The sequence below is a fragment of the Crocodylus porosus genome, unplaced genomic scaffold (assembly GCF_001723895.1).
Source record: "Crocodylus porosus isolate Cpor-Errol unplaced genomic scaffold, CroPor_comp1, whole genome shotgun sequence".
In the NCBI taxonomy this organism is placed as follows: Eukaryota; Metazoa; Chordata; order Crocodylia; family Crocodylidae; genus Crocodylus; species Crocodylus porosus.
Window position 1 is genome coordinate 599,086 of NW_017728923.1, and position 12,719 is coordinate 611,804.

The 12,719-nt window shown below is 55.1% G+C and overlaps 1 protein-coding gene across 2 annotated transcripts in view; it reads left to right on the top strand.

The window, feature by feature from the left end:
* The first annotated feature begins 217 nt into the window (after nt 1-217).
* The window catches only part of LOC109313359 (cytoplasmic phosphatidylinositol transfer protein 1-like), a 34,452-nt gene continuing 21,950 nt past the window's right edge, over nt 218-12,719 (top strand). Inside the window, exons 1-2 of one of the 2 annotated variants that reach the window (XM_019539839.1) lie at nt 218-579; nt 10,835-10,983. In XM_019539839.1, coding sequence (XP_019395384.1) covers nt 532-579; nt 10,835-10,983 — 197 coding nt within the window. In that variant the 5' untranslated portion in view covers nt 218-531. The remainder of the gene's footprint in view (nt 580-10,834; nt 10,984-12,719) is intronic. The other variant, XM_019539840.1, reaches the window with a different exon arrangement.

Genomic DNA, 12,719 nt, shown 5'->3' on the forward strand with positions numbered 1-12,719 from the left:
TTAGGGCAGTTGCCATGGGGAACACACATCCTTTAGTAGGGAAAGGGTTAAAGCAGGGCTGAATCTCCCTCCCTTCTCCAGGATCCTGGCCCCAGGGAGCTGACACAGGCAGGTGCCGGCCTCCCTCCGCTCCTTCCAGCTCCTGTTGGTACATACCAGGGTGTTACTCTCTAGCTTGGTGACCTCACAACCACTGCCATGGCAACGGATTATGAAGTCACAAGCAGAGCTGTGCCTGTAGCAGAGGAGGAAAGAGAGAGGAGCTTTGCCTCTGACTAAGGCAGGGACTGTAAGAGCACTTGGGGCTGCCCGGACAGGATGCACGAGGTCCCATCTGCTGCTCTGCACTAAGCTGTCCTCTCCCCGCACGCTGGCGGCTCTGTCTCTGCAGAATGAGTCCTTCTCCCAAAGAGCCTGGGGTGCTGCTCTGCTCGCTCTGCACCAGCCTCTCCACCTGATCTGCCTCACCCATTGCCACCAGCTTCCTCCTGAAGGGGCCACCTGTGCCCCAGCACACCGAGCGGGACCACCATGCTGATCAAGGAGTATCGCATCTGCATGCCACTCACCACTGAGGAGGTAAGTGCCTGGGTGGGGAGTGCAGATTGGACCTTGTACGGCTGACGAATTAGCCAGTATACTACACCCCATTCAGTCCCCAGAGGCACCACTGGACTGCACTGCCCTGCCTTACCTGAGTTCATGGGGCATGGGATGGGGGCGTCAGCGTGTGGGAACTCAGTGTTAATCACCTGTGGCAGCCTGACAGACCCAGCCCAGCCCAGCCCAGAGCACAACAAGGCAGGGCTGGGGATGCTGCTGAGAGGGAGCAAACCTCCATCCCTGCAGCATGTGACAGGGCTGCTAGGTGGAGAAAATCCCCTCCTTGATGTGGTCGGGGATGGGGCCAGGCAAGGAAGGCTAATCTTCCATATGACTGTGGACCTGGGGTAGCCCCTGCCCTGTCTTTCTTCCTAGTGCTTCTCACTCTCCCCGTGCTGCGACAGGCTCCCTCCAAGGCTGTTCAAACACAGCAGCAGAGAGGGAGGGGGCTGCCTGCCTGCTCCCTCTCCTCCCAGCCCAAGCAGCTGGTGAGAAGTGGTTCCAGAAAGAGGCAGCTTCTTAGCGCCCAGCCCAGGCACCCTGATGAGGGGCAGAGGGACCTTGGTGTGCAGGCAGCCCACGAGCAGCTAGTACAACAGCCCATTACTGCAACCGCATGAGGAGAGAAGCTAGCGCAGGGCTTGCAGCTTCTGCGGAGCAAGCTGTGCAGCCCCATGGCCAAGCTGTGTGTCCCTATGAGGAGTGCCCTGCCAGTCATGCCAGGTCCCAGGGCACTGAACTGTCTGTGCTCTCTAATCTCTACCCTGGCACCCCCAGCCCCGGAGCAGGATGGTGCTCAGCCCCACTAGGACCCATTGACTCTCTACACTGTGCTTTCTCTTGCAGGGTGTTTATTTTACCCTCCTGGGCTCTGAGCTTGGGGCTAGACCTTAGACTCCCCATTTTCAACCCAGGCATGTGGGCCTGTGGCTAACAGGCAGAACTCCTGAGCTCTGGGCTCCTTCCCCTGCCCTGCTGGAGTGGGCTTATGCTGCAAGAGAGACCTCAGGGTCAGGTATGCCCAGGGCTGGAAGGGAGATAATCTGGGCTTGGATCCCATCACTGCCTTTGACTTGTGGGGTTGCCTTGAGCAGCTGCCTCAGTTTCCCCAGTTGTGAAGTGGGTGCAAGACTGCTGAGCCTTATTCAGAGCAGAACCCCAAACAGAGGGTCCTAGCCTCCACTGACATGCCTGGGGGCTGAGTGGGCCCCTCCAAGTGTGGGGTTTGGAGCTGCCTCATTGCATTACAGCACAGGTCCAAAGCACTGGCTGCCCTCCTGACCAGACCTTTTCATGGTAGCAATAGCCCCAGGGTGCTGAGCAATGGGGAGGCAGGTAGAACAGTGACTGGCTGGAAATGGGACCTGCATGAGGGTAAACTGATGCTGACAGCCCAACCGTGGAAGCCTTTAGTGCTCTCTCTCTCTCAGCATGTTGCAAGGCCTGAGCTGTTAGTGTCTGTGCAGTGAAGGAACTGGACTAGTGAGTGTTAGCAGGGTAACTGGGGAACAGGCACTGCCAGGTAGAAGGTTCAGCACCTGCAGGCAGAATTCCTCAGGGCAGGCTGCCAGGGGTGTAGCTCATTGAGCTAAGTGGGGCTGTGCTGGCACAGGTTTGGGATGGGAAATCCCAGGATGTTGTGGGAAGTGATTTGGAAAAAGGGTTCCCTCCTTGTGAGTCGGATCTGTGCCAGACCCAACACGCTGCCCACAGGCTGCAGTGAGCGGTGTCAAGACTCCAGAGCAGGTGCAGACGCAGGGCTCAAGGCCACAGTAGGGCTGGGCCCGAGTCCTCTCTAGTTTACACCATTATGAGTCTGCAGTGATGCCTGCAGCTCCAACGGCTGTTGTAAGGGGCAGCAGGATGTGGCTCTTCTGTTTGGAAAGAACATTTCCCCCCAAAGTGATAACACGTTTGAAAGGGGTGCGCTGTTTGTGTCCTGGCTGGGCTCCAGCTCGTGGTCATGGCACTTTCCCAAGCTAGATCTGCGCCCCCCACCAGTTTCTGTTGGATACACTCTGCTACTCTTCACTTCCTGTCCTAAACTCACGTAGGTTTGTAGTAGGATGTTAAATAGCTTCTGCATTCCCTTTCAGAGCCAACTGCATGTTAGTGGGAGTGGTCCTTGTACCTGCTGGAAAACATTTTGGGATTCTTCTGGGTGAAAGATGTTAGAGGTAGTGAATGCAGGATTGCCAGTGCTGTGGTTCCCCTCTTGTCCTTAGGCCACCGAACTGTGACTCACAGCTTTCCTGGCACCAGGTGCAGTGTGGTGCTGCTACTTTCCAAGACAGGAAATGGGCATGTCAGATCTGCTCACAGTCCCATTGGTGACCCTGCAGTGCTATGTCATAGCTTGGCACAGATCTGCTTAATATGGCCAAATTCATTGTAGGGGAAGGGAAGGAGACCTGGTGCCAGTGGCAGATTGAGATCAGTGTGCTGAAGGAAAAAGTGGCTTGTTCCACCTTAGACCAGTGCCTCCTTGAATTTCACTGGATTGCAAGTGACGTTGCATGGAGCAGAAGGGTGTGGTGGAAGAGGGGTTTGCTGGGAAATGAAGCATGGTGGGATGGGTGTTGAGAGCAGTGATGGCAGTGACCGGATCAGCAGATGCACACACTTCAGGGAGTGCCACATCCCTCGGGTTCCCAGCTAGCCAGGCAGCCTGTGGGACAGGGCAGAGCAGATGGGAAGCAGCTTCTCAGAAGCCTCCTCGCTCTTTCAGCGGGCTCATGACCCCTCCCTCCGACCCTTGCCTACCAGACCAGCACCGTGGAGAGCAGGGGTGGGCTGCAGTACCATGCTGCAGCTTGCGGTTGGCAGGCGCCCTGTGTCTAGGTGGTGAATGTTTGCAGGCTGATGGGCCAGCTCTGAGCTTAGCTGCTGTGACTGCTTTGGCTCCAGGGCCTGGGGTCAGCTTCAGGCGAGGCCTCCCCAGCATAGGAAGTGTCAGTCAGGCAGCTTCCTGCCGCCTGTGAAAGGCCTTCGTTACCGTGGCAGCGTGCGTCATGGAAACTTCCTCCTCAACATGTCTTCAGAGGAACCGAGCGGAGGTATGCTGAGGCTGCAAGTGCCACAGCGCTCTGGGTTGCGGCCTGCCCCGCTCCCCTGCAGGGGCCACTGCCCTGCGCCAGCCCCAGAGCTCAGGGTGCTGCAACACAACTGCATAAACCCTCCTGCCTGGTCCTGGGAGCGCCCGTGTGAGGGAGCAGTATCCAGCGTTCACCTATGGGGAAAACTGAGGCACAAAGAGGGGCAGCGACTTGTTTGTCCACCCAAGGAGAAGAGCCCTGGAGTCCTGGCTCCTTGTTCTGGCTTGTGGGGCCAGCCTGGATTTTAGAGCATGGACATGTCAGATCTGTCAGGCCTGCCCAAGCCGTCTCGGCCAACCCACCTAGGCCCGCACCCCACTGTGCCTTCAGAGAAAGGCATGGATAGCCCCTGGGACAGTGCTGTTGGCACTGCATGTGTGTGCATGTGCATGTGCGTGTGCATGTGCGTGTGGAGCAAGGTAAAGAAGCCATTAACACCTCTCCCCCCACAAACCATGCCCTGAAGCCTGAGTTTTGAGTGCCTTCACTGTACCAGCTTGTTCAGGAGCCTTGTCCAGTGCACGTCCTCCTGAGACCTGGCCCTTGGTCCACCTTTTCAGAAGAGCTTCACTGACTTCAGCTGGAATTTGGGGTCTCCAGCACCTCTGAACAGGAGGCTGTCTAGGCTGGTGCAAGCCGATGCCAGTTGCAGAGGCATGTTCCTCAGCTCCCACAGCCAGGCCTGGGCCCTGCACACTGCCCTCACGCTGTCATTCTGCCTTTTGGCAGCCCTCCCACTGCACACGAGCAAGGCAGAGCTAACGGCAGCCTCTGACCATCCCCAGGGCACAGCCTCTGCCACAGGCAGTCAACACATAGGCACTTAGGCAGAGAATGGCCAGCAGGGGCACTGCATAGACGACCTGGTCCTTCAGACATCCGGCAACTGCCTACAGGTCCCAGCCCAGAGCAGGTGGTGGATCAGGTGCTGTGCAGACACTTTGTGGTATGGGAGGACACTGTAGAAGTGCTGCACCACCCTGCTAGTGCTCCCTACCCCTCTTGGCTTGAGGACACAGGGTCCCAGCTGCAGATTTGAATTGCCTGTTAAGGGCTTCTGCAGCCCGAGAAATGAATTACTGTGTTTCCTGTCTGACTCAAAGCAATTGCTTCAGTGTAGATTGAATTCAGGCAGTAGAAGATTCCTTGCTGGGCCCTTGGGGTGGAGAGCAGCTTGTGGCCAAGGTACTGGGTGGGCTAGCAACACACTGCAGGGTATGAGTAAGGCAGGAGGAGCACCTCCAGGAATGAGGTCCCTTTAGCGTGCAGCCTGGAGGATGAGGAGATCCAGGCGTGGGAGTGTTGTCGGTAATTATTCCGTGACTAATACTATGCCTTGTCATTGCTTACAGCAAGCGTGCCTCTGCCAGGAGCAGAGCACGCTGCTTCACAGGAGCACTGTGAGTATTTACTAGTAACCTTCCCAGATGCTTGTGGAGAGCTGCTGTTGGCAGGATATCTGTCTTGTTCATGCTCTCTACTGTGTGAATGGACTGGTAACAGTGCCTGTCCCATACACTGTGCTGAGTGTCGCAGCAGAGAGCTGTGACTTGTCAAAGCACCCTGGGCCTTTCAGAAAGAGTAGCCAGTTTACCCGTAATGAGCTATCATGCCCGGCCTTTTGAAAGTTGGGAGTGTCAGTCATAAGCAGTGCTGTCAAGAACTGCAGGTAGGTAGGTAGGCTGTAGTTAGGAACACTGTTACATAACCAAGAACTGAGAGTTGCTTGTCATGACCCACTGGAAGCAGTAATAGTATGCTTAAAAAACTATACTGATGTGTGCAAAGACTTGTGAGTGCAGGTGTCTTGGAACTAGTGGAGGAGTATTGTAGTACTGCACCTGGAGAGCTCTGGCTATCTCCCTCCTCTGACCTGAGTCCTTGCCTCCTGTATTAACATAGGAGCTTAATACCATTTATGAGGGAGCAGGTAGACCCACCAGCAGGAGATAACAATGGCAGTAAGTCCACACCACCTGTATATCCAGGCTGCTTGTTTAGAAAGGTCAGGCCAGCCCAAGCCAGTGGCATATCCTGTTTCTGAGATACTCTAGGGTTCGCAGGCCTGTCAATCCCCTAACTCAGTGAGAGCGAAGACTCTGTGTTAACATCTGGAGAGCGTTTGCACTGAGTGAAGTGGTGCTAAGCTGTCTCTGGCAATTAGGATGATGAATGGGATCTTTAAGGGAACAATACAACAATTATGATGCAGAAGCCTCTTCCAATGTATATATTTTTTCTACTCCCACATTATTTATTGAACAAAAAGCCAGTTTCCCCGCAGCCGACTCTTCTGGAAGGGGCTTGTTACTCTGAGAAACCTTCTCACCATCTCTGTGTGGTATTTGAAAGGAAATAACAGCAGGCTGGCTAAGCCATTGCAGTGCTTATCATGCCCCATCCCCAGCAGAGGTCTGGTAGGATGGTGCCAGGTGGAAGCCCTGGATGTGGCTTAGGGTACCACGATGATGCTTTTATTACATGACTTTGGGGAAGACTTGTCCTCACTCTGTGCCTTAGTTTCGCCTCATGGTTTGGATTGGGGCTGCCTTGCATGGTAAGTACAGCTAGGGTGATGCACAGCCCCAAGGACCTGGTTTGCAGGGCATCTCATGCATACTCGTAACACTGGTCTCCAAGCCTCCAGTGCTTAATTGAGCACAGGCAGGGGGCCTGGAGACCAGTGTTATGAGTTTTCAGGGTTCCCCCAAGTTGCCCTGCAAACCAGGTCCTTGGGGCTCCATGTTTGACCCAGGCTGCATGGCGACACATGTCTGGACCTGTATTGTTGTTTGTCCAGCACAGGAGAGTCCCCTCTGTACTCCTGCTTGAGATTCAGCATCCTACACTGGCAAGGGTCCCAGGGTAATTCACATACCAAGGCTGAGTCTGCAGGGAGGAATTGGCAGCTCACTCAGCCCATCCCCAAGCTGCTGACCTGTGTGTCAGGAAGGGTCTGAGTGTGCCTGTAAGAAAGCGCTGCCCCCGCCCCTCCACCTCTGACTCAAGCAACAGCACAGTGTGTGCATTCCTGCCTCAGCCCTTGGGATCCATGTGGGCTGGGCAACCTGAACGGGGCTTTCACCAGGAAAAGGGGCGGACACAGCCCTGGCAGGGAGGTGTTCCAGGTTTTGCTCCAAACATGGTCTCTAGGCTCCCCAAGTGGTCTCTGCAAATGCAGTAGCTGGGGATGCAATTGCGGCAGGGACACTGCCTGGGCTGGGCTCCAGTGCCCGGCTGTCTGGGTTTGTAGGGAGCGCCCTGGGCTGGACTCTGGGCCCAGTTGCTGCGTTGCACTCGGGTTCCTGTTATTTACCTGCTCCCGCTGTCTGACATTGACACAAGCCCCGAAGGTCAATTAATGCTCTGCTTTCCTGGCCAGGCAGCAGCCTAATCCATGTGGGAACCTAGGATTATCCCAGCTCCATGGTTGGAGGCTTTGCAGCCTAGGAGACCTAGGCAGACCAGCAGGATGGCGTGGGGACAGTATAGTCACTCCAGGTGCACAAGCCTGGCTGGTCAGAGGACCTTATTGTATTAAAAGCAGTGAAAATCCTTAGCAGCCCATGCTTTTAGGGTGGCTGGGTAGTAAAGAGCAGAGCTCAGCAGAACATCTGCAAGCTGTGCATGACAGAGGCCTGTGCCTAAAGGCTCAGAGCAGAGTGGGCTGTGGGGAGAGGTGTGAATCCCACAGTCAGAAATAAAGGGGTTTCAGCACCACATCCTAACTACCACCACCTGCCACCCAGCACTACGGGACTGGCATGCAATGCAGTGTTCCCAGTTGCAAATTCCATCACTGTAAGGCACTCCCGATCATCTGTATTGCAGCAGCCAATGTGTGGGAGTGAGCAGAGCATTCCCCTGAAGTGGGCTGCCTCACTCCCTTGCTGAGCTGGACCTGGAATTCAGGCCTGGGCTCAGAATGCAGACAGGCAGCAGCTTTCATGTTATGTGGATTAAGGAAAGTCTGGACCCCTGTGATGAGGGCCCATCCCATGAGGCTGGGGAACAGTGATCCTAATGAGCTAAAATGGGTGGGAGGAGGAGCTGAGCCATAGGCAGCTGTTGATTTGCCCAGGGTGACCCAGCAGGTCAGTTGGAGAGCCCAGATCTCTTGTGCCAAGTCCAGTGCTTTATCCACTGTCACACTACCTCTGATAAGACCCTGGTGGTACTGGAAACTTGCCTTTGAGTGGCCTTAGCTTCAGGGAGGGGAGCTCAAGGGTGGTTTGTTCTGCAGAGGCAGTGAATGAAGTGGGCTGCTTCCCGATGGGTGTGGAAAGTGCTGAGCCATCTGGATGCGGCCTCCCAAATTCATCCTGCAGGACAGCTTCCCTCCAATTTTAAAATGGCTTCAGGGCTGGCTCCTGAGTGTGCACTGGAGCATCTGCACAGCGCCCCAGAAGTTGCTGTGGAAAGGGCTGGCTGAAGCTCTGCTGAAGGAAGGCTGGCCAGGGAGTGGCAGGGGCTGGAGAGGGCATGAGTGGTAGGGTGTGTTGGCTGAGATGTCACCTACCCAAGGGAGAGGGCTGTGGGGCAGTCTCCCTGGCAGTATAAGGAGCTGCTTCGGTGGCTGGGAATACTTGGTTGAGCATGCCTTCCCTCTGGCTGGGGAGTGGCCAATGCAGTATTCTCCAGTGACCCAGCTTTGCTGCCAGCCTAGTATTCTCCAGTGACCCAGCTTTGCTGCCAGCCTGTAGGCAGTTTCCTGCAGCTCTTCTGGACTATGAGAGACTGGATGGGGCCTAGAGGGTTCTTGTGGATGGAGTAGGAATCCTGGAAATGGTGGCCTGGACAGGTAGCTTATCCTCTGCAGAAGGACCACAATGTCCTTCGGGCTGTTGGCTGAGGGGAGTGTTGGGCTGGGGGCTGAGCCCTCTCCCATCCCTAACCTCTGGGCAGGTAGGGAGCTCAGATCCAGGCTTATGATTCTTGCACAGGTACAAATGACCCTAGGAGGCACAAGGAAAGCACTCCCTTGGGATCCCTTTCCAGCCAGTACTGAGTTCAGTAATGGAGAAAGGCCAGGCTGTGGTGGGTCCTTCATCCAAGAGGATGGTTGGGACTGGACACGGTGACCAGTCCTTAACATGACAGCATCTAGCTATCCCTGGCCTTAGTGACTGGGGGCTTTCACTTATGGCTGGGTTTAGCAGTTGTTTGTCAGTGCTGGGCTTCCTTGGCCTGCTTTCTTCCCCTGTGAGCCCCACCAGGGCTCCTTCCCCACCCCCTACAGGGTAAGGCAGCAAGGGAGCCGGGCATTGGTGTTGCATGCAGGGGCTGCTGGCAGGTGTGAGCGAGGCTGATAAGCTGCTATCTCTGTGCTTGGTTTCTATGCTGCATTGGCTGTTACTATTTGCACAGGCAACAGGGCTCTGTAGTGGACAGGGAGGCTGAGCCAGGCTGATTCTGCCAGCTACACAGAAGCGCTTCTTGGGCAGCTAATGCATCAGAGCAACCCCACTGTACACCTCTGGGCCTGAGAGTGCCCCTTCAGCCTGGCTCCTGCCTGGTCCTGAAACACTTCCTGCCAGGGGCAGCAGTGCCAAATTATGAGTGTCTCCCATAACCAAAGCTCCTGCAGAGCCTGCTCCCCTGTTCCCGCAGCTGAACATGGAATAGGGAAGAGAGGGAGCAGAGCTGAGGTGGAGTCAGAAGAGCTTCTGGTGTGCAGAGGCTCTACTCAGGTCCTGGGTTGTACTGAGCGCTTCCAAATCCTACTGATTTCAGAGGGCTGGGGTCCTACTTTGCCAGGTTGCACTAAGGGAAGAAGGGAAAGCTAAGGAAGCACCCGGATCAGAGGAGAGTCACACTGGTGTGCAGGTGGGACTGGACAGGCTGGGGGAGTCTCAGGGGGATGGAAACTGACTCTTATATCACTAGAAGGGAGGAGGTTCCCCCACTCCGGCCCAGCCCTGGGGATTGGGAAGCCATCCTGAGTGTATCACCAGACAGATTTGTTTCCCTCATCTCTCCCTCCATGGACCTGCTGCTGGGGGAGGTTGCAAGAATCTTTACACCAGAAAGACCCATGGCTTTTCCTCTCAGAAAAGTCCTCTGTGGAGCCATGTAGAGAAGGTGCTGACCAGGTCCATTCTGTCAGTGCTGCACCAGGGCTTGACTCCCCAGCCCCAGCTAGCGTCCTCCTCCCTCTGTAGGGCTGGATCCCACAGCAAGCACTGCTGTGTGGAGAAGGCCAGCTGGGGCACAGTTAGGTTGAATGGCCTCCTTGTGAGCTGCCCAGAGAGCAAACAGCAACCTAATGACTTTCCCTGGCGCTTATCACTGGGAGGAGCTGTGAGCAGAAGCCAAGGTGGAGGAGTAGTACCCAGGAGCCCAGAGGGGTTAGGCATGGGGAGGGGAGGAGAATGTCAGGCAAACTGCAGCCCAAGGCAGACAAATAGTCTGACCAGCAGCCAGTCTGAGAGAGGGAGCCCAGCCCAGCAGGAAGAGCTTAGGGACTGGGAGAGCCGGTTTGCAGCTGGCAGCAGGACTTGGCAGAACAAACAGGCTTGTCTAATGTAGCGCTTCTCAGGAGCCCTGTTGCAGGCAGGAGGGGAAGGTCTCCTGGGCTAGTGCTAGGGTGGCTGCCCTGGGACAAGTTTCCAGGCTTCCGGCCAAAGGAAAAGGAGCATAAGGTAGTCTGGCCAGGGCTGGCTGTGCAGGATGAAAGGTGACGGGGGAGCTGTTCTTTTTTTGTCACCACATTACATGTGATAGTAATTTTGTGGGAGTTCAGAGATGAGCAGTGATGTAGATCCAGGAGGTCCTGAATCCTGGGGAGAGAGAAGAGGTGACTGTAGAAAGTCCATGATGCACGTCAGCATGGAAGTTATGGGGGAACTGTTTGGAGGTCCTGGGAGTAAATGAAGGAAGGAAAAGCACTGTCTGGATAACAAGGTTGTGCCAAGCGTCCCAGTACCGAGGGCTCTGAGGCAGTTCCCAGGGTGCTGGTGGTCAGCCCATCCTTTGGGGAACAGAAGCCTAAGCTGGGCTGCATGCTGTTCCCTAGGCAGTTAAAGACACATAAGCAGGCAAGGGAGCAGATATGATCCAAGGCTTCCTGCTTGGCCTAGTGCCTTGCTGGACCCTCCAGCAGCACAGCATCTCTAATATGTCTCATGCCATTGCAGTATCGTGTGGGCCAGCTGTACACCATCAGCAAGCACAGCCACCAGGAGAGCGAGAAAGGAGAGGGCGTGGAGGTGGTGAAGAATGAGCCTCATGAAGACCCTGTGCACGGCCCTGGGCAGTTCACTGAGAAGCGTGTGCACCTTTCCAGGTGAGAGTCTGAATCGGCCCGGGTATCCTCATGTCCTGTAGACCATGTGCTTTACCACTGCGCTTGGAGGCTAACCCCTTCTTTAGAGCAACTCCACATCACTAAGTGAGAAGCTCTCTGCCTGGGCATCCCTTGCCTATGTGACAGCCCTTTGGATTGTCTTGGCCCGTGATTAGGCTTCCCAGGCATTGCAGTGATACAAGCACTAACTGAGTGCTCTGTCTGAGCAGGGACATGGTACGGTTTCCCCCCACCCCTACCCCACAACGTGCTTCCCCTTGGTCTGGAGACCCTTCTTCAAAAAGAAAAGAGGTATTTCGGTCTCTGGAACCCCAGATAGTCTTTGGCCTTGCTCCTAACCCTCTTTCAGTTGGAGCTAGGCAGGATGGTAGAGCTGGAGATGTGGACACTCTTCCACTACACGTAAAGACCTAGACAAACTAACAGATACCCGCTATTGGCTTGTACTAGTAGGGTTTTCCTAGGCAAGTCCTCTTTCTGGGTCCTGTCATCTCTGTCTGGGCGGTTTTTTTAAATATCAACAAATGTCCAGGATTTTGATCTGCCTCTGCTCAGCATCAAAGTTTTTCCTGGCTAGCCCCAGCAAGGAGCTGCTTGAGGCTGGGGGAAGCAGGGGTGGGGGAGATTGGAGGCAGGGTCATCACATGCATCGGGCATGCCCTGGAAGCTGCAGGTAAGTCTGTGTGTGTGGGGAAGAGGTTTGGAAGGCCAGGGCTTGGGCACTGTGGGGTGGGGGGTGTCTGTGTGTGCAGAGGGGGGATGGTGCCTACTGGCACTGGGAGAAGCTGTCTGGGCACCCAGGCTGCAGCGGGGCAGGGGAGGTTCCTTCCCCTCCAGTGGGGAAAGGGGAGGGGGTGTTCTTCAGGGGCAACAAGAAGCTGCATGGGCAGCAGGGCTGAGAGGGGCAGGGGGCTGCAGATCGGTATTGAGGGGTAGGACACAGGCATATCACTGGCCCCCCACAATCATATTATCCACCCCTACACAGGTGTCCCTTTTTTAAAACTAGAAATATGGTAAGCCTACGTAATGGACAGACCTGCAGCTCTTCTTGGGGGGATCCCACCCAGGAGGAAACTATTACAGTGTCTTGCCAGTAGATGGCAGGGGAAAAGTTAATAGCTAGGGGGTGTTAAAGTGAAGAGCTACCCTGGGGATGGACATAGACAGACAGCACCTAAACCAGTAGAGCCTATGCCATGGAGTTTCTCCCAAATTCTTTCAAGGGTGATTCTCCAGCACATTGGGCAGAATTACTCTGGCTTAGGGTCTTGTGTTATCTGCCCACTACCTTTTTACACCAAGATGAAGATGGTCTGCCTAGGGCTCACCAGCTTATAGGGCCCAGGGGTAGCATGAGCTGCCTGTGCTTGGGTGGGATCTGCACCAACCACTGTCAGTCCCCTGCCTGCCACTCCCTTTTCTCTCAGAGCTTCTATCATCTCACCTGGGCTTCCCAATTACCTATGTGACACATTGGCTACTCTTGCTCTGGCTTATTATTAGTAGTACCAAGAGCTCCTTAGATTCCTGCTGAACTGGCCCTGACTCCTGTCTCCCCACTGCCCTTTGCATCCTGTCATCCCACTGCCTCCCTGCCCTAGTGTTACACAAATTGCCAATTGCTCAAATCATGAGCGAGACCTTATGAGTGAGGATAAGGCAAGATGCCGTGTTTATTGATTAAGTACTTAATACACACACACACCACATTC